At 39.1% G+C, this 22500-nt stretch overlaps 1 protein-coding gene and 1 long non-coding RNA gene across 5 annotated transcripts in view; one reads left to right on the forward strand and one right to left on the reverse strand.

Annotated features, from left to right (window-relative positions):
* LOC138033173 (RNA-binding protein 38-like) overlaps positions 1–21032 on the forward strand; it is a 21514-nt gene extending 482 nt beyond the window's left edge. The window contains exons 2-6 of one of the 4 annotated variants that reach the window (XM_068880934.1): positions 10806–10837; positions 18301–18577; positions 18659–18779; positions 18975–19047; positions 20070–21032. In XM_068880934.1, the coding sequence (XP_068737035.1) occupies positions 18413–18577; positions 18659–18779; positions 18975–19047; positions 20070–20463 (753 nt within the window). In that variant the 5' untranslated portion in view covers positions 10806–10837; positions 18301–18412 and the 3' untranslated portion in view covers positions 20464–21032. Of the gene's footprint in view, positions 1–10805; positions 10838–17410; positions 17586–17996; positions 18151–18300; positions 18578–18658; positions 18780–18974; positions 19048–20069 lie in introns of those variants that run through there. The other 3 variants (XM_068880935.1, XM_068880933.1, XM_068880932.1) reach the window with 3 other exon arrangements.
* LOC138033174 (uncharacterized) lies at positions 20143–22099 on the reverse strand. Its single transcript, XR_011128588.1, has 2 exons — positions 21951–22099; positions 20143–21853 (listed from the first exon to the last, which is right to left on the reverse strand). It is a non-coding gene; the product is annotated as an uncharacterized lncRNA (long non-coding RNA).
* Between the last annotated feature and the right edge of the window lie 401 nt (positions 22100–22500).

Here is a 22500-nt window from a genome sequence, read left to right on the forward strand (position 1 = left end):
GCACCTGAGAAGGGTTTTTCAGTTGTAAAGCAATGACAATCCAGCACGTATAATTTTACCTTTATTTTGGTTGTGAGAGCAATACGCAAGAGTACGATGGTCAATGACCACGCAGTCTCCACAGTAATTGATTTACCTATCATAAAAGTTCGCTGCAAGCTGAAGTCTCTCACGGCGAGCGAAAAATGAAGAAAAAGAAGACTCATTCCTCATTTTGTTTCTCGCCGTGAGAACGTCTGCTTTCAAAGAATCGTAAAATTCCGTAATTGCTATTGAACAGGAAGTTTAAGAAACGACAACAGCCATGACAACACTACGAACTAATATCATTGGTTTAAAGTAGAACTTGAAAATGATCGTGTTTCACGTACGCACGCGTTTTTGTACATTTCTCTTCCGTACTCGACAATACAGTACAACAACTTAAAAAAATGACCAAATTTAAGGTTCTGACAACAACGTGGACATACAAAAGGGAATCTTTCATTCTCTGTCTTAACTTCAAATCCGTCCGTACCAGTTAAGTTACAGACGTTATAGGATACCTCGCCCATATTGTACAACGTAAACAAGATGGAATAATCGTGAAATACTTATTAAGATAGCTCAAACCACGCGGCCTTTCCTTGTGTCGTCACGCAACGCTCCTTTACGCTTGCGTGGGAGTCCAGTTTCCCTCAAGCAATGCACTGAACTAAACACCGCAATAATTCCAGAAAAACCTGGCGATAAACTGTGCGAAGTATTTCCCTGGCCCTACGCCTAACGCAAGCATAAAAGATTGAGAAAACCCTGACCTAATAACAAAACTATAAACTGAGTATCAATGAGAGGTAAGAGTTAGGGACTCATCATGGCGTTATTCAAAATTGAGCTTCAATCTCACTACCTGCATTTTTGTGCATAAGTGCGCCAATTCATCACACGGGGGCAGCTGTGAAAGACAATTGAAGGTTTCGGCCGAAGATCAAATTCCCTCCATTGATAATTTAAGGACAAAGTTCACCACTTTTTTCCGGAAAGTGAGGTCTGTTGCAAGGACGAATATTGACGAAGTTTATATTTCAAGCCTCTCGTATAACACTGCTGCAGAGGACTTTTTATTTTTCTCGCGAAAAAACCTTATGTTTTGCTATTTTTGGGCTATCACTTATTATGAAATAAAAGTGCACGCATTTAGCGGCAACAAATTTTGCTTTTACGGTGCGTGTCTGCATTTAACGCCGGACAAGAATTCAAAGATTTTAGTGCGTTAGGGGAATATACTTGTTGGGAAAAGTCCGGGGGAAAAGTGAAAACAAGTTTAATCAGCTGCTTCCAGGGGACCGTTTCTTCAAAGTTCCGTAAGATTTTGGGCCTTTTCCCGGGTGTCGCAATTCCCTTCGTGTCTCAAGAGGGGAGGGGAGAGCGTTTGTCTATCAGTTGACCTTTCGATGGGATGCTCTTTCGTCAGTGAAAAGGCCGTGGGGAAAGAGGTTGAAAATAAATTTTTGAGTGATCGAAAGTATTCTGAGCCGTTTAGTCCACATTGCTCGAACTGCCAACTGTTCACTGAGTGAACTTGACAGTTTTACTCTATATATTCAAACGGTTGAAACAAATAACTAACAATTGTTGGACGACGTTGAGCAAAATACCGTGATTTGTCGGTGACGAGCAGATCAATTATTTGCCGAATAATAATAATTATAATAATAATAATTGATCTGCGAGACACTGACAAATCACGATATTTTGCGATAACCGAGGTCAATAATTGTTTTATCATTCGATCACCGAGTTTGTTTTTTGTTTTTTTTTCCGAGAAGCCGTAAGCCCGCGCTGCCTTGCAGAGTCGAGTAATGGCACATGAGCAGAATATTATTTGCAGCAAAACACTTATTCGTTGGCAGTTATTTGCAGGTCACGTGGTGGGCTCTCGGCCAATGAAAAGGAAGGACAAAATACATCGAATAATAAGTGGAATTGCTTGCTTCTGTATCAAGTGATACATGTTTCTTGACCTCGATCAGTTATAACAAGAGATCATGATCTCTTGGTTATAATTATTGCAAACTACAAACCTCGACTACAATTTGTCAGTGGTGATGCTTTCAAGTGAGATTACTGATAATATTAATGACAGCATCTCGTTAGCAATAACAACATACAAATAACATACAAATGGCTTTCTGAAAAATTCGTCGGTCGTAAACATTGAACAAAAGATGAACAGTTTTTACTACAATTACTTTGAACGTTTGCAATGTTTTAGTAAGAGCGAGAATAGATGTGACGGACAGAATTTCCAATGCTCATCTGTTAAATTCGTTTGGCAAGGAGTCGTTGCTCTTCCCAACAATTTTCGAAATGTCAATCTCTTGTAAATTTCACCGTAAGCCTATAAGAAAAGAGGAGTCGGTCAGGCTGTAATGCGCCGATCAAATCGAAACTTCAACAATTCCCCCCGTCCCCGCGCAAACCCCGGTATTTGACGGGCCAGGCCTTCCCGGGGGTGGAAAATTTGACCTTTGCCTTGGTGGGGTGGGGAAAATTGAACCGCCAGTTTAAATTGCACTGACTTGAAACTGCAATAAAAGCTAAAATTGAATTTATGGAATTGTTCTTGTTACTGGGTTGCCAGTATGGCACTCTCAGTCGGAAAATGGGTAATATCTCTCCGTTTTATTTTTTCCAAGTCGGTAAAAGTTTTGCCTGTCACTTCCCTGCTACGTGGTGTCTGTGCATAGAGGCTTCTGTGCGTATTTTGTTAGGTTTGAGGGGGCTGGGGCTGCGTGGATTTTCTGTGGTGCACACAGGAGAACATTTAATTAACCTGCAATGGCGTCGAAAGTCATTGTAACCTGGTAACGTGAATGGCGTTTTAGTGCATCTTTAAACAAAATATACCCTTGTGGAGCTCAAGAATGGAACGTCAATTGGATAAACAAAACAGGCGGTGAAAAACAAATATCTGGAATCGTAAATGAGATCATTAGTGTGTTTAAATAGAATCTTTCTAGACTTTAAAAAGACTTTACAGTGTTACGTAATCCTTTTGTGTTAAGATTTGTAATCGTACGTCTTCGCATATATTAGTTCATTATTTAACTTTGTTTGATCGTTCGCCAAAAATAAGTTTTCAATTCTATCCCCGACAAGTGTAGTACAGATCAGATCTTATAGTGCATTTTCGAATCTCGAGGGCATTTTCAACTGTTACGACATCGTTTCAAAGTTTGGTATTGTTAGGACATCGTTTTCAAAGTTATATTTCTTTCCAATGTATTAATCTGTCTCTTTAGTTCGTCAATGGAGCCCTTGATCCTTCTTTTCCACCAAGGTTCTTGTTTATTATTATCATTATCATTATCATTATCATTATCATTATCATTACCATTATCATTATCATTATCATTATCATTATCATTATTATTATTATTTCCATAAGGTCGCAATAGTAGCAAGTATGATAAATACTGTAGGAAACAGACAACTTTTTTAAAAGACATGTTTCGGCATGCATTAACTCTGGGTAGATGAAAAAATTATTACATGACGTAATACAAAAGCGGGTACTATTTACAGCGTGACACCAAACATCAAAGTGTAAACTAAAACGTGAGAAAAGTGCTGTAATGCTGCAATTGTTTGTTAAATTCCAGTTTGATCTTATTTATATAGAAAGCTTCTTTGAGTTTTAAATCAATTGAGTTGCTGGCAGAATCCAGAATACTAAAGCACGAAGGGGAGTATTTGTTCTTACGCTAAGGAGATGTGTTGAAATGCTTAAAAATATGAGAGTTTTTATCGCTTTCCGTGTGTTCCTCTGTGTGTGTGTGTGATAATGGCATAAGCATGCCGAAACATGTCTTTTAAAAAAGTTGTCTGTTTTCTACAGTAATTATTATTATTATTACTATTATAAATATTATTTAGTCCTCCAAATTTAGAACAATCAGGACATCATGATTCTCTACTATTTCCGAATACTATGCGCGAAAACTCCAATCTTTTTACCGTACAGAGAATGTTTCTCCTTAATGCTCGCGGAAAAATGTACGTGCCGGAAATGTCAGGTTTCAAATGATTTTCTTTCGGTGTCCGAGAACAGCTGTAAACACGTGTTGGACGAGATGGAAGAGTTTAAAGGAAGAGATAATGTGCGAGATTGGCTTACAAAAAAAAAAGGTCTTCAAAGGAATTTTGGCTGCGTAATTCGTCTTTGTTGTACTACAGAGTGAATACAATATGGTAGGTTTTCACACCCCTATTTCATTGTTAAAGCTGTACGTTTCTGTTAGAGGTAATCAACCAACATTGAACAATTTAAAATACATGCAGTCGTAAAAGCTCTAGGCTCTGTTGTTGATAAGTATACAGTATCCTCGTTAAACAACCTTTGCCATGTTTCGGAGTTAGAGCAGCTTACCCTTGCTTATTGACTTAATTAATTAAATATCAAGTCACTTGTAATTGTTACAAAATTAAGTTGTGTTTTTGTAGTAGCTCAAGTCTGGTATAAACGGTATCATCATACAAAGGGTCACGAAACATGTATTTGCATGTTTATACACAAGCTTTCTTAAAGTCGACAGGGCCGACGACGATTGTTCTTTAGTAGGGTTTCACAGACAAATCCGACGATGGCGTAGGGCATTTGAACACCATTTTGGCCTGAGTGGGCGGGAATTTGAACTATCCAATCTTCAAACGTTCAAATGCCCGGGGTTTGCCCGAGGGGGGGATGTTGAAGTTTCGAGTTGATCGGCGCATAAGCCGTCCGGACTTCGCTTGGTTTTTCTTCAATATAAAAAAAGCGACAGCAGGAAAAACGAAGAGTCTCAGCATCCAACTAAACTACTGGATAGCAAACATTTGGATAAAACATAGAAGCTTAAGCAATGTTGAGTTCAAACCAATTTGCCGAAATTGGCATGTACTAAAACATGAACCTTCGAAACCACCGGAACCATCTTACACCGAAACGAAGCCAGCGAAACAATCGAAACAGCCACAAATTCAGTTTCCACCACGAACACCTCTTCGCAATGCAAATACGTCTCAATAATACAATAATTTAAAAATGCGTTAACATTCTTTCATTGTAACTTTGTCGCTTTGTATTTTTGTTGCCTTGGTATTTGCACTGTTTCCAAGGTCGTTTTTAGACTTTTACTCTGAAAGCCTTCGGTGACGTCTACGTCTACATATCCCAGCACTTGGCAAAGTCGCTTTTTGACTTATGGCTGTTTCTGCTTAGGTGGCTGCATGCGCCACAAGCCTTTTTGGAGACATCGCCGTCAAGCCGGCCACTTCTGCTGGAGAAAACAGGACAGCCACAACACCGGGGACTTCATCCCGTACTCGTGTGTGGGTTCTTTAAAGACCCACAGGGAACTTATGAACACAGAAGTTATTTGTGAGACGGGGTCGACGATCTATAGTCCTTATCCGAGAAGACTTGAACGTCTAACCATTTGCAGATGAAATTGCAAAGGCAGAACTTTCTCCTCGGTTATTTTAAGATCCTGAGTGGTCATCCGGACGGTCTTCGAACCCGTGACTTCCTGCGTCACAGCCCTTTGCTCAACCAACTGAGGCACGGTGCCCGGAAGTGCTGTTGCGTTTAGTCTTTGTGTGGTCATGCGCAGACACTTCACATGAGTGACATAGTTAATTTAAGATGTAGAAGGAAGAATAATGAAAAAATAAAAGAATTTTTGGTTTCGCTCTTTGTATGTGCTGAGGGAATCTGCAAAGATTGCGAATAAAGAACAATATAAAAGTTTTCATAGATGTTTCGTGCGTTCCGGTGTTTCGCTGGTTTCGTTTCGTTGTTTCGATGGTTTCGGTTGTTTCGTTCCGGTAGTTTCCTTTGGTGTTTCGGGTTTCAGCACATGCAAAGCGAGTTCAAGGCGTGTCGAAACAACAAACATTTGAAAGAAATCAAAGAAGAGATGCGATTTTTTTCTTCGACTTTTCTCGGAAAAATCGGAGAAATAAGACCAGTAACAAACATATCTCGTAGTAAGACAAACAATTTGCTAAGAAATTTGACATAAATGTCCGTATAAAAGGCAAAAAAAGGAGTACGAACCTGGTGACAGTTAATTAAGTCCTACAATTACTCATTTCACACAAAGTCGTTGCTTTGCTAAGCAGATACAAATCCTAAGGTGCCTTGATACGTTTTTTACAGTCTCTTCCCATGTTTACCGAGGAACTGCTTCTTCAAGTCAGGATTCTTTGCGGTAAAACATCCTTACGTTACTGTCAGCAACGTCCGAAGACAGCGCCATTACAACCTTGCCAAATAACACGATCGAGCTGTCCTCTCGTAGACCTGTACACCGTATTCCGTTATTTAGCAAAGACAGCCGATCCATTTCGCTGCTCGTAACACCCAAACGCTGATTCATCCCGGTTCAAACAAAAGTTAGACCGTAAGACGGCGACTAGGGTTCGCAGTCTTTGTACGAAGGAAAAAAAAAGAAACTTGCCCGAAAACCCCCGTCCCCAAAGGCCGTCTTGCCTCCCCACCTCCACCCCGACAGTCTGTGAGGGCGTGCGTACGCTGACGTCATAACCAAAATTTCTCGCATCGACAGACTTCGCAAAATTTCTTACCCATGGTGCTCCGCTAGCGCGATTCGCGCGCCTGAGCCCGGCTATAAACCCGATTCGCTCGGAACGGAAAGTGTGTATCAACATTTCTGGAATAAAATTGGGATGAACTGTGTGGTTGTTTGGGGAGAAAATTAAAAACGTCTCGTCATGTTCTCACGTCCTCTACACAACCTGAAATTTGGTAAATTCACGTCGTTAGGCAGTTTACAGCGACGAAAACGTCACTTCAAAATATAAGTTTGAGCTATTCTAAGTATTTCATGATTATTCCATCTTGTTTATATTATACAATATGGGCGAAGTGTCCTGTACTGGATTGGTACAGATAGATTTGAGGTAAACAGTGAGACTGAAAGATTCACTTTAGTTTGTCCACGTTGGTCATTTCACGCAGTAGTTTTAACGAGTACGAGAGAAAAATGTTCAAAAATGCGTGCCGCACGTGCAGCACGAACATTTTAGTTTATTTAACCAATAATATTACTGCTTTTTGGCGTTGTCGTTGCCGTAGCTGTCGTCGTTTCTTAAACTCCCTGTTGTCAGGACGAGGACGACAAAGAAATGTACCCAACTGAAAAATGCAAGTGGAGGGAGTGGAGATCTTTTGTTTTGTTCATTAAGGGTGCCCGCAAACGGGCACCCTTAACGGGCAAATTTTGCTGAGAAAGCAAAATGTTTCTGAACAAATTCAGAAACATTTTTGCTTCCCGGGACGCAAATTTTTACTTCCGCAAGAAATGTTTCCTAGGGCCGCAAACGGGGAAACATTCGCTTTTGCAACATTGTTTTCTCGTTTTCGTGCTCGTAATAATAATAATAATAATAATAATAATAATAATAAGATGTTTAATCGACACATTCTCGCATTAAAAAGTAATTACAATGTGCTTACAAGGTTCGGAAAATAACAAAAAACCTTATTGGGACTGGGTTTACAAAATAATCAAAAATTATAAAACCTACAAGAGTTATCGGGGTTAGATGTTTTTACAAGGGTCCACCTTTGGTAATTTTATCAATAGCCCTCATACAGAGTTCATTGCGCCTATCTTCAAGTCTAGAGATTTTAGCAAGTTGTAAGGCTTTCTGGTATGAGGATCGAGGGTATATTATCCTTAAAGCTCGCATTTGGACCCGCTCTATTTCACTAGACAGATAGGCGGGAAGGGCGTTATGCCAAACCACGCAACAGTACTCTAGGACGGAAAGTACGAGAGCGACGTAGATAACAAGAAGGCCAGCCACATTGACGCCACCTCTACGTAGAACATGGATAATGTGCAGACGTTGGTTAAAAGAACCAAAATGTTCGTGCTGCACGTGCGGCACGCATTTTTGAACATTTCTCTCCCGTAGTCGTCATAACTACTACGTGAATGACCAAATTTAAGGTTTTGACGGCAACGTGGACAAACTACAATCTGGTTATAGGACATTTCGCCCATATTGTATAATATAAACATGATGGAATAATCATGAAATACTTAAAGTAGCTCAAGCCTGTATTTTGAAGTGACGTTTTCGTCGCCGTAGCCGTCGTGGTTTCTTAAACTCTCCATTGTTTTGTGTCGTGCTCGCAGCCGTCGTCGTCCTTGCGTAAGCTCCCTAATAGGCCAGTTTCGTATTCTAACGGCTGGACTGGATCTAGCATGAAATGGAGGCTAATGCGGGCAAATGAATTTGCATTTGAAAAGATTTGCCCGCATTAGCCTCCATTCCATGCTAGATCCAATCCAGCCGTGAGAATTCCAAAATGGTCTATTAGAGAGATACGCCGGCGGGCTCATGCCGTCACCTGAGATTTGATACGTCGCACGGGAACGACAACGCTCCAAAGCAATGATATCACTGGTTAAAAGGAGGAAAATAATCCTGCTACGCGTATGGTACGCATTTTAGCACATATTTCGTGGTACTCTTCATAACAACGACGTGAGATCCCAAAACATAAGGTTTTGACGACAACGTGCATGAGCATACAAATGTTAATCTTTCCGTTCTACTGATATTTGTACTCTGAAACCACTCGCCCCAATTTTTTTTTATTCTTTGCCTACATTGTATGCCGTGAACGAGATCCAGACTTAATCAGATTGTGCAAAGTTATAACTTGAGGCGAGGCGTTTGTCGACGATTTCTAACCACTTTACTCCACTTTGGAGCAAAATGGCCCACGGAATAGTCGTTTTTTACGTTAAAATAAAGGATGCAGAAGATGGCAAACCTATAACATTTCTTTAAATTTCTTTAAATTGTAGAATGATGAATTTTAATAACAATTTAGCGAGACAAACGTCTCTCCACTTCTTCTTGTGGTTGTTGTCTTTTTTCACATGATATATTCTAAATTTAGCCCAAGTTGGGCTGGCTCACCTCATGAAATACCGGGCTGAAACTCATGATCCCGGCAAACATGACCAGCCCGGCTGACCGGGTATTTGGAATGGTACGTTTCTCGCCAAGTAGCGACAGCTCAGCCGATCAATTTGTGACCTTTTTGTGATTTTGTCATAGGTGGACAGATTAAGGGGGGAGAAAATACAGAAAGACAATGGTTGCAATGGAAGCTTTCCAGTAAAGAGCCCTATAAAAAAAGGTTGCATGAATGTTTCTTTGAAAATAACTTTTTCAATGGCATTCTGACATCACTTCAATCAGAAGGCGCATGCGCAACTAGTCACAGTCCTCTGTCGTGCGTTTCAATGAGAAACACTGACGATGTATAAACTCTCAGAAAAAGAAAGGGAGAGGCAGTTTTTTTCACCGGATGGGAACCGTCCCATCATTTTTCGTAAACGGTAGCAGGGAATTTCTATTTGGACAAAAAATGGAACTGATAATTTGAAAAGTGTATCAAAGGAGGGCCTTACGACGTCATAATATTCTTGAGAAATATATATGTTTATAATCCATGCTACAGATTTTGTGTTAGAATGTTCTCATACTGTTGCGTTAATAATTTTTGAAAACATAGTTAACCCGCTGAGTTTTAAGGCATTTTCTTTTTTCCTCACGTGATTTACCAAATATGGTTGTGAGTCGAACCAGACAAAGAAATGTTAAATAGAACACACTTGGCAAAAAGAGATCATTTGAGTTAAATGACTATTTGAAGAGGTCCAGAGCAACGGTTTGTTAGTCAAATGCCACCCCCCTTAAAGATGAGTCTGAGAAAACTATTTATCAAACTAGGGAAGGGTACTAGTTGCTTGATCGTATTCAGCGGCTCCTGGATCGCGTTGATGACCCGAGGGTCCAGGCACGTTTGCATTGTATTCAAGCTGTTTGTGTACACAACCTAAGCAGACTCACTTCTTAGTCATTTCTGCGCTTGTTCCCCCAAAGAAAGTCAACGTTATTTTTTTCACTTTGACGAAGATACAAAGGCGATTTGGACCGAAATGTGATCATTCCAACGCAAGCAAGACACCGTTGTTTTTTTAGTAGGCTTTTTTATTATCACACCCAAACTCAAACAAAATACAACTACAACTACAAAAAAGAACAAAGATAATAATAAACATTTACACACTATACTTTCTACACAATGTAATGAAAAAAAAAACAAAAGCAAAAAACTACACTGAAATGGTACACAAACCTGGAGTAATCACTAAATAAGTAACAAGTTGAAGTGATAGCTAATATTCCATTAACAAAAAGAGGGGCTCCCATTTTTTATTGTGAAATTGTAGTTTATTATTTTTTCCCGCAATAAAACGTTCGACTTGGTAAGTTTTCTTACACTTTGCTAGTAAGAGGCCGATGGAGAGAGGAGTTTTGCCTAACATGGGGCGAAAAACAAAATATTTACTCTTGAGAATAATGTAATTAACATGGATGTTCTGACTGTTGACCGATGTAAAATGCCCATGCAAAGAAAATATTTGTTAACTCAAAGTTAGTAGAAACAACAATTGTAGCTTATGGGATCTAAGAATAGTGACGAACTCATTTCAGAAAGTGTTAACCTTTTCATAATAAAAAAAAGACTCGGAAATGTTCTAATGTCTCCAACAGTTCGTTACAGAAATAACATAAAAGGGAATTTGAAAAGCATGACGTTAGTATAACAAATTCTATGAAGAATTTCAAATTGAAACTATCCAGCGTTATTTTGAAAGGAAGTAATAAAATTCCTTCCCAGTCTAACTGTAAAGACTCCGAATGAAACATTTCGTCGTATTTTTTCACAGCTGATGGGGTCACAGAAAGTTCGGAAGAAAAGGTATCGTACAAAACATTAGATTGAATCTTATCTATATGAACCACTTTTCCATCAATGGCCACTAATTTTTGCAGTGATTACTGTTGTGTGTTAACCTCCATAATTATTATTGATTATGATGATGATGATGATGATGATGATTATTATTATTATATAATGAGAATCTAGTCAAATCAATATTATAATCTTTTAAAAAGGCTTGATTACCAAGTCTAACTTTAGTTTCTTGCGCCATTCTAAAGGCACGGCGTTGAAAAGACTAACAAGTAAAAGAAATCAGTGGGAGAAAATTAAAGATGTAAATATTGTGGATAAATTCGTTTGAAATTGCCATGAGAATCAAGAAGGTCCAAGACTGTTATAAAACCAAGATTAACTAAATTTGGGTTATAAAGCGAATGATAATCAGTACAAATAAACGTGTTATTCCATAGCAGCTGTTTTAAAAAGTCGGATGCGGAGGAAGGGTTTATGGAACAGTTTAAGGAAGCCCATGCGACGATGCATTCTTTGTATAAAGCAGGTAGGGATATTGGTGATTTCGAATAGTCAAAATTACAATGAAAAAAAAGTTTACTTCCCACTGTCTATAAATAAAAATTCAAAAAAGCTTTCCAGCTGGCTGTGTTGGGGAAAAGATACTTCTTTGTGCACATTATTCTTTGACTTAGGTCGGGCATTCCACCTTTTTGAATTTTGTTAACTAATAACGAACGCTTAACTTTTTTCTTTGCCTTTCCGAACAAAGGAAAATAATAAAGAATTTGCTTTTAGTTAAAATGAGCGTAGATTCAAAATTCAATTTGTAATACAATGAGTTGCTATAAGTAAAGTAAGTCCCGAGGATTTTAATGGTTTTTTTTAAAGTCAATTCTTTAGAGTTCTAAACTTTCCACCGCCTGCTTATTTCCCAGCAGAAGGGCTTCTCTCAGTTCTGTCTTATCATCGTTGATTTTCAAGCCAGAGTAAGTGCCGAATAGATCTGAGATTTAGTCGAGACTGCTTATTGTGGGTAAATGCTGTCAAATCATCAGCAAAAAAGCAACTACTTTAATTTCATTTCCGTTCACTGTAATGCCCTTTATAAGCGGATTATTGTGAACAGAAAATGCCAGGAATAAGAGAACTATTTTAAAAAGGAAAGGAGAGACCGGGTCACCCTGGCGAGCTCCTCGTTTAATACAAAAAGTTGGGGAGAAAAAGCCGTTGTTAACCACGCTACTTGTTATGTTATTATTGCTGCGGAGCAAGCGCAGCGTGCGAGCAGTAACATATTCTGGATTCATGAGAAGGTAGGACAAATTCTGGATTTCACCACCTTTTCCCAGAATGCATCATAATTAGCCAGAGTGCACTGCACCACTCACCAGCTTTCACCAGAATGCATTGCATTTGAACAGAACGCCGCCAAACACACTGGAGATTACGGCTTAAGCCTGGTTTTCACTAGCTGCGCAAGCAGAAGCGCAAGCATAAGTAGCTTACGCTAGTAAAAACGAACATCGACATAAGCATTAAATAACAACCACGGCATCCGCCATTTTGTTCAAATGTTCAGACGCGGAGAATCTGGAATGGGTGCTTGTGCTTATGCTGCGTTTCGTTTTCACACGACGCAAGCGAACACAACCACAAGGGCAAGCGGCACAAGGAAAAGCAAGATTTTGATCCTTATGATTGTAGTTGCGCTTGTGTTTGCGTCGCTAGTGAAAACCCCCGGGGGGGTATTCCCTTATAAGGGCTTAATGGGGACGTGCGGCCAGCCAGGGTATGTTTTTCGGGATTTTTGTCTTAAACAGGGTATCGAATTTATCATTTTTTGTCTTAATCAGGGTATCGATTTATCAATTTGTGTCTTAAACTGGGTTAAATGTCTTAAACAGGGTATCAAAAATCGGAATTTTGTCTTAAAATGGGTAGGAAAATCAGCGATATTTGTCTTAAACAGGGTCAAGGTATGAGGGGCCGCGCCGTACCTCCCCAACCAGGGATACATCGAGTACCCCCCCCCCCCCGGGTGAAAACCAGGCTTTAAACACGAGGTTCAGTAAATATTCGATGAAACAACACATCATGATGTAAGAGTGGAGACTCACAACAATTCCAAATCCTGTAGATTAAGTCTCTCGCATACACTGAATCTCATTGCTTTATTAAAGTTCGGCCACTAATCTCTCAGTGTTCAGAAACATACTGTCAACTTGCATACTTTCTAAGACCCATTTTCACAATTCTGTCGAATAATCGACAAACTGCATTCACAATGTAACACGATACAGATCTAGACCCACCGAACACTTGTAATTGATACCCCAATACATTCTAAAACGGAAATGTCATTTACTAAAATCGGCAGAAAAATAAGAGTATGAATTCAGCCTAGGCCGGAAAAACAAGAATCTTTTTAAAAAACGTGTACATAAATCAGTAGAAACAGAATGTTCTGCAGCATTACTATCTGTCAGATACACTAGCAAATAGTCTTCATCCATGCTATAAAGGAGGTGCGAAAACCGAAAGATTCAAGAGATTTTAACAAAAACAGCAAGACACCGTTGAATGTTGCATGTCTGGTTTAACCAGAGGGAACTCTATTAACTCTGGTTTAACACAGATAATATATGGCAGACATGGTTGTGAAACTCGACATGTTTCTTTGTTTTGTTTTTGTTCGCTATTTTGACCCTGACCATGCACAAACCACACCCTTTTTCTGAAAAGTCTCAATTAATTTATTCAAAGCTCAGTTGTGAACCGAGGAGAAATGATTGTGTATGGTCACGGCCAAGTTAACATAAAGTGCGTTTCGGTACTGTTTTACACACAGTCCATCATAAACATGAACTATGGCTTGATGACTCTACTAAACATTGAAGAAAAACGTCTTTCATCTCATTTGCTCATTTTCGCCTCATTAAAAAACAAAAGAGCACATTGTATCATGCCTTGCTCTTTTAAAGTGGTACTATAATCAAAAAATCAAATATTTTTTTCTTTGTATTTGAAAAATATGTTAACTAAACAATAAGTGACCCAACTTTTAAGCCTTAGTTTCTAAAAAACACTTGTTTATTTCAACTCAGTGGAGAGAGCTGGATCGAGGAGAAATTGACCTCAAAGGTGACTCACTATTGAATGCAATGCGTTTGTACGCGACTAAAGTTAATAAGCAGCACGGGAGTTTCGGGCTTTCAGATTTTTAAACTCGCATTTTGCATACATGATCAAATGGGTTTCCTCTCTGAAATTTTAAGCTTTTGAAAAAATGACGTCACTTTTCCCTAGATTCAACCCTCTGAGGTCTACGGTCGGTAACTTTTGAACGTGAGTAATGGCGGACCGTGAAATCCAAAACTTTCACTCAAAGCAAACAGCCTTTGGATAAAAACCAAAGGTCAACATTTTGCCAGGTCGGTGTCAAGCAAACACACTTTCAAAATCTGAACAAAATAAGGAAGCAACTTTTTGATCATAGCACCACCTCACTCGCTGGATGGCAGTAACTGTGAAAAGAAATCAATTTCCTGTATAATAAGTCTGAGGCAGGATTATTAAACAAATCCACATAATCCAACTGGCTTTACGGTGTCTGAATTCTTTACAAACCATTGTGATGCGTCTTAATCATCTGAACGACTTAATTTCGGATTAATTGTGTTCGTAAAATCGTTTCAGAAGCAAAACGTCTTGAACGTTCATCTGAAAGCAGTAAAAACGTCAACTCTTAGCTGACAGTTGATGTTTAAAAAACCGACGGTTTACAAAAACCGAGCTCAACCATAAGCAACGCTTTGGTCTTCAGATTTACAAAGATTTTTTTTTTTTTTAAGTTCGGACGCTGTAAAGTGGTTTATGTTTCAACATCTTAACTAACTTTTTACAAATATTACAACTTTCTTGGGATAATTGATCTCTTATTTGTTCACTCTAGCAGAGGTGGAATATTGTTCATAAAGATCAGTAAGTGAATGAACGTATGAATGTTTTCGCGGGTGGCTTGAAAGCTCAGGTTGTAGAGCATTGCACCGACATCGCAGAGGTCATGCAGGGTTCGAATACCATTAGATTCACACCACCTGAATTTGTCAGGACGGCCTATAATGCGACAATTGCTTGTAAATTGTTCAGCTAAGTGGAAGGATCACTTCTTTCATTCGTAGATCAGCGAGTGCAAGGAATCTTGGACCAAGATTTTTATATAAGCTTCAAAAAATCTCTGATGTAAGAATTGTCAGTTTTTTCGGTTGAAATCGCACTCAACTTAAACTTCGAACTTTTTATCCGTGATAGTGGCGGTCATATACAGAGATCAATGAATGAATCCTGAAATTATCAGCTGAACTATTTCAAACAAGTGCTGCGGGAAAATGTGACCGAATCAGTTTCATTAGTGTTTTATTTTGCGCGGCTGATTTCAAGAGTGAACTGAGTTACACTGATTAACAAATCATGAATACAACTGAATCAACAGAGAGAACCGTGCGTTAAATTTGTTCCAAGGCTATATATTTTAACTTGCGCCCAGCTGAAACTGTTCACCTTTAGTCCGTTGAAGGTCTTGAATGAATCGTCATCATCGTCAATAAGGGACTTTCAGCAAAAATGAAGATTATTGTATGCAAAGCTGCAACATAAATGGTAAGTCCTTAAGAAGCCTCAGCACACCAGTTGCAAGAGAGTTTTGGATTCTACAGCAATACATATCTTTGCCGTTCTTGCGAGGTCACCGTGACAAACATTTTTCATTCTCGGAGTAAATAAAGTCAACAGCGCTCCTGGACAGCGCTTACGTGATATAGATTCTCTATGAGTTGCATTGATCGCGAAAGTGTTCCAACCGCGCGACTTCATAATTTGAGAAGAAATTCAAGTAGTTCTGAGTGAACGCCTAATCTGGTACACTTTGAAAACGTTCTCTTAGGCCACCAATCCCGATTCAAAACCAGTGGTCTTCTTGTTGTCTTCTAAGAGACTGCCTCTTTCCGGATCTCTTCCCAACTCTCCTTTTCTGAACATTACATAGTCTTCCATGAGTCCCTCTTTCTCCTTCATTGAGTTGATCAAACTCGGATTTCTGTTTTCCAGGGGCATCCAACGACCAATTTGTTGTAAAATGTATTATTATACCCCAGGTAATGAAAATAAATGTTATTAAGGTATTTTCAGGTGTTTTTCAGTGTTGCTGGGAAAACATGATCTGTTTCTTTTTCCCAGCAAGACACACAAGAAATTTCCCAGCCAGCTAGATAAAATTGGTTGGTTTCCCAGCCAGCTGATCAAATTTAGTTCCCAGCCAGGAATTCCGCGCGCTTTCAAATCCCTCGATCCAAAACGACCGAACAAAAGCGACAAAACCGGGACAAAACAGGTTTTTTCCGCAAGCGCAATCACTCTGACCAGCCGTCGTATATTTGAGACTACTCTCTGGGAGAGGGAAGGGGTTCTTTTTTTTTTTTTTTTTTTAGTCGTCCTCAATCTTCAGAGTTTCTAAAGCCAGCTCGGGTTGAAATGCTAGAAAAAGTCAGTAATTCCCAGGCAAAACCTCTATCAATAACAAAATTTCCCAACCAGCTTATCGAAACCCCTGTATTTTTGCCAGCCAGCAAGATTCCTCTGGGGAACAGATAATGTGAGGAACAGATTCGTTGGGTGCCCCTGGTTTTCGTCTTCTCGAAACGTTCCCTGCCCATTGTTCTGTTTATCGCCTTTGCAGTGACATCATGCACAACTCCTTAGAAAAATCTTGTCCTGAAACCATTGAAGGTCTTACATTAAGTTTGCTGGAAAACATTCATATCAATATTTGTTTTTCAAGCGAATGAAGTTTTTCTAGTGTAACGCTCTCTCGCTTTTTTGTACGTATTCCATCTCATGATACAGAATAGATTTTTTAGTGGGTTATGTTAACGAAAACGGTCTCAATAACATATCTTTGAAAACTCGACGACAAGTTACACGAGACATTTCAGCCAAACATTACGTGCAGGAAATTAAGGGCGCTTTCGCTTGACCCTATTCCGGAATAAGAATACGCGGAGTGATGATTTAAAACGGTTCGTCTGGCGTTTTGAAGCAACAAGGATAATAAAGATATGTTTAAAATAGTATTTTAGCAGGTGTTTACAATTTTAATGTGAATCTGCGTAAAAACGAACGATTTCTAACTTCTATTCCATGTATTCCTATTCCGGAATATGGACAATCGAACGCACCCCAAGACACTGATGTATGCGATATTTAATCTTTAATCGAGTTTTGGAGTGCCAGTCAGTCCGTTAAGGCCGATATTAATTTATACGTTTTGTCTTTTCAACTTGATCCATAATCGTTTGAACATTAGCCGATGAAGTCAGAAATGTGAGTACACACCAACCAATTTGGTAAAACAAACTCAATGCAAACATGATCATCAGTCAATTGTTTGTTTCTTCTGTTTAGTGCTATTAAATATAAATTGCTCTCTAAAGAGCTGATAAGGACCTGAGATTTTATCATTAATCCTTCTAGCCTAAACGCTGGAGGCTGTGTCTAGCTTTCTACTGGAATGTAAACATACACTCTTCATTCGACTAATGCATCAATACTGAGCGAAAAATCCCTATACTAAGATATCGTAAGTACTAGTCGGTTCCTTGATCGTAATAAATGAGATCAAAAGCTATCTAAAGCGGTACGTCAAAATGTGATTTACTTGTTTGAGTTGGTAAATCTGGAGTCGTGCACTATTCCACGTTTCAATCGTTTCAAGGTTAGTGTAGTTTGTTTCTGTAATTTTCTCATTTAAGAATAACATGTAAAAGATTTGTTCTTTGTGTAATCTAATTAACTGGTGTGTTTCAGCTGGATTTCGAGGCTTTTTCTCTCGGATTTAGAGCCTGGACAACATCAAACGTGATGGCTTTTCACGTTAAGATTCCCACTGTTTCGAAATGTCGTCACAGACACTGCTTGGTCAAGAGAGCGAAAGACACTTACCGGCTTCTGTGGAATATACTATGCGTAAAATCGTTCCAGTCAAGTGATAACACTCAATTGTCAAGGAATTAGCATAATGTGTGGTATTGTTTCCTTTACATGCCGGTCGGAAGCCAGTAACCTGCTTACATTGCGAAACCTTAGATTTAACACACTTTGAGTGTGTATAACCAAAAGGTGACCTTGCGCATTATACAAACACGACTGTAGCAATTATCAGGCGCGCTGCTTGACTCTTACATCGAATCAAAATTGTCAACAGGGATTTCAAGACTGTTAATTAGCTTGGTTTTCGACACTCTATCAATCACATGTCTCGGTGGGCCATTTGAAGAAAGGTCAGGCAATGCGCAAGGAACTATTGGCTGAAAACTTAAGCCGATAATACTGACCCATGAGACTTAGTAGACAAGTATTATTATAACACGTCACACACGTGAAAATTAGTGATATGTACAAGCACTGACTAGGGGTTGCATATTTAACAGATATCACAAGCGTCGCCGGTGCGCATTTATCCACATTACTGGAAACTAAGGTCACCTCAGAGCTTCCATCAACAGACTGAAGAGAAACGTGGAAAGAGATTGAGTGAAGAGAATGATCCGGCACGAGGACAACAGGCTAACAAAGTTATTTGTTGGAGGCATCCCTTACGATACAAATGATGATTCTTTGAGAGAGTTTTTCATCCAGTTCGGGGAGATCAAGGAAGCAGTTGTCATTCGAGACAGGGATACACTCAAGTCCAAGGGCTATGGATTTGTAAGTCGTAGCTTAGCTTAGCAACGATGTCCTTTTTTGTCATGTTGTGGATAACTAATTTGCGGGTGCTTTTATGCCCAGGTTACGTTTTTTGACAAAGATTGTGCGGAGAGAGCCTGTGAAAATAGAAGACCGGTAATCGACGGAAGGACAGCGAACGTAAATTTAGCCTACATTGGCGCCAAACCAAAACCGACTAAAGGTCAGTGTAATTGATCACGCTCAACAGGCCGCAGAGTGTGATTCTAGAGAGAACAGATATGAAATACCTTGATTGTTGTAGTATCGTTATTTCCCGCTAGGCTTGAGTCGAATCAAACGTAAAAACCATTAACACACATTCGACTAAGAGTAAATAACTATGTTTGATTACGACCTTTTCTTTTTCTGTTTCTAGGAAATGGGAAGTATGCCGCGATGATGAATAATGGATTTGCATACAAACAGAATCTTCAGAATGCAATAATGGGGTAAGCGAGCTTGATAGGGAATGTCAATATCCTGAAAGTGATCTTAATTTCAAGATTTGGTCCCTTGGCGTTTAGTGATAAGTCCTGGGTAGCAGAAATTCCCTGGAGTTGCAAGTCACTAACTAGTCCCTATACAATTCTACAAACGGTACCATTTGAAAGTGTAAAACCTCGGATTAACTCTGCAAATCTTTCAAAGAAATTTTAACGGTCCTGTCAACGATCGCAACACCTACTGAAAGTTTACACTACTAGTTTAAAGGGGAACAAAGGTTTCCAAATTACGGCGTCTTGAAATGGAAGAGTCAAACGAACCGACACAAATACGGTAATTGTGGCATCCAACGGCAGTCAATGAATTTTGTCAATAGTTAAACAGTGAAAATAGCATAAACATCCTTTACTTTTCATATTGAACACAAGTTCCATGATGGGACTGAAAAAGAATCATTCAATCAAATCGATTATGCATTTTTTCTTACTGCTCGCTTTGGTATTTGTCGAAAACTTAATTCGAGTGAAAGTCCTTGTTATAAAAGACAATGGGACACAATGACTGTATAGCTTGATCAGTCTTTTGTTGTTTTAACCATTACGACAAGGGTCAAGTAAACAAGGTTAACGAAAATTGTTTACAAGGACTCAGTGATTTCCGAGCAACATTTTAACACCACATGCAAAACACTCAATAAGTATTTGTGCATTAGGTCCGTTGCCAATGACATCATGTTTGGAAATCGATCATTGGTCAAGTTCATGATTCTTTCATCTTGGCAAACAAAGAGTCTGCGCTTTTAAAGAGTCAATCTAACCGACTCTAAAATGTTTTCTTTTGTGAGTGTAATTGTTTATTCGAACCAGTACGTTCAAGTTCTTGCTTGGATTTCCAGCAAACATTCCATTTGGAATTGTGGACATTGATATTAGGTTCCGGTTAGGAAAGAAGGAGAACATTAAGAAAGAGTGTTAATTTTTTTCCCAAGCCGCCCGCGAAGTGTCATTATGATCTCTTTTCTGTTTAGATCGCAGCAATTTCCAAGCACGTTTCCTTCTGGTTTTTCTCAAATGATCGCAACAAACCAACAGCTTCAAAACGTACCAGCACTTGTGTCCACAGTTCAGCCTCAATCACCTAACGGCCAAGTACCGATGTCACTCCCTCCATCGGCAGTACAGCCTGTCCAACTTATAGAATACAATGGAGTGCCCACAATCGTGCTTGGTCCAACTTATGATCAATTCTACTATTCGCCTCCACCGTCATTTGTTCCCTCCCCCACGCTATCCGCCAGCTCAATGCCCCCCTCATTCACCTTTCAATCGATGGCCCCTCCAACACCGCCATATCATTCGTTAAACAGTCAGCAATTCTTCCCACCACTGGTTGAAATCATCACCTCTCAACCACAGATTTAGCCCACCATACATTCTTTTGATCAATTGTAAAGTTGCTGGAAAACTTGGACCTCGAACAAACGACATCAGTAAAGACATTTCTCACGGAAACCCAACTATAGAAGGTTAAAGTTGCCGTTTGCATCAAATGGCCTTTACCACGTTACTTCAAGAAACGTAGTCTCGATTAGTGTACAAATCCAAATTGGCGACGTACTCCCAGGAAAAAAATGTAACCTGTAAAAGTGTATTTAGGAGCAGAAAGGATAAAGATGTTTTTTAATCAATTTTGTAATTTATTCAGGAGAAATATGTAGCGAAATTTTGGCACAACCGTTCAGGGACAACGGTTTTAAGCGGTTATAAATAGAAGTCATGCCAGTTTAACATGTACAGTTCCCAGTCATTGATAACACAATGAACGGCAACTTCAGTAACGTATAACAAAAGAATGCGGCGAAGCTACTTTACTTTATCAAAGTAGATCTCCCATAGAAAAAAATTAAATGTAGTTTTCAGTCCATGATACAACAGTGCATTACCATCTGTTGTAGCACTTGAAAGCAAATAAACGCTTTAATAATCATGAACCATGCAGCTTTGTTTAATTTTCCTTATGGCCAAGTTAAGCAACAGTTCCTCCAATGGAGGAGACGTTGTTATCATTCACTTTTTGCGAACCACGTTTTTATGTGGATGGATCATCGGGGGTTTAAATCACACTCCAGAAAAATAAAAATTAAATATGTCTCCTGGAAGGCCTCGAAAAATGTCAAATTGTTTCTTCCAGTTGGGTTTATTTCTTACACAACTGTCACAAGTTTGCAGATTGAAATCGAATTTGAATACCACCGTGAATTTTGCTTTATTAACAACTATAGTTCTGAAGTGTTGATGTGTACACGGGTTTTAATTCGTCCATACCAAATTACCAATCCGTCGGAAATTTCAGGGGGTTTTTGCTTTATTTTTTAATTGCATTGCTTCCAGCACGATAGGCAGTTACTATTATTTCCGTTCTTTGTTAGTCGTTAATTGCTTTGCGGACGTGATTATATGTTAGTTGATTATTGTTTTACTATTGTATTTCACGGACTCATAAGCAACAAAACTCCTATTCATTGTTCTAAGCAAATCACATTATTAAAGTTCTAAAGAATGTCCTTTAATCTTATACTTCGATACCTATCATTTTTGCCCTAATGAAAAAAGCCGTACATCAGAATTGAGCGTCTTTTAATAATGACACAACTTCGTCTAAAGTGACGACCAAAATAGTTGAATTCTGTGGCTAAGACAAGGTGCAACGAGGAGTCCCCCTGCAGAATTGTACATGTTGGCAATGACCTTGGAGTGTAATGAATTTTTTGATGTCTGGTAGGACTTTGTGGACGTGCCGGATCAAACATGTCTAGGGAAAAGTACACAAGGATCATTGGGAAAAGACCATTGACACTGTAAAATTTTTAATAAAAATGACTGCTTTATACATTCTACTTAAGACTTACGTGCAGTCGATCATGATTTTTGCCAAGCCGTTCACATAAACGTATCAATAGTTCACAAAAGGTCCCATCAAACAGAGACAACGTGACTTAGATAGCTAAGATACCACTTATCATTGTTCTTGGTCGTTGTCATGGAAACACGTCAACCCGGATGCCAATAATGGGGTTGCCTGTACATCTCTTCATTCATCTCAATAATGATAAATTATCGACGTGCGCTCGATTGTCAAAGGTCGAGATAACCATTTCCTTTCTGTAAGTGACTTTATCTTGTAGGAAGATAAAATGAAAATTGAAATCTTCAGAAGAAGACTTCAAAATGAGGGTGGGATACGTCAACTACATGATTTGTTTTCTATTTCGGTGTCAGAGTTGGGTGACTGACTCGTCCTCGTCCTCGAATTTTTTTCAAGAGAAAAAGGACCCTTTCCCTGCACACACCATTTGAGGTCTACAGATGTTGCCAACCTTATTGATTGCTCTGGAAGGAACACTGTTGGACCGGAAGAATAAGTCATAAGTAATCTGCAATTATTGCGTAACATCCCGG

This window comes from Montipora capricornis, chromosome 14 (assembly GCF_036669925.1).
Source record: "Montipora capricornis isolate CH-2021 chromosome 14, ASM3666992v2, whole genome shotgun sequence".
In the NCBI taxonomy this organism is placed as follows: Eukaryota; Metazoa; Cnidaria; class Anthozoa; order Scleractinia; family Acroporidae; genus Montipora; species Montipora capricornis.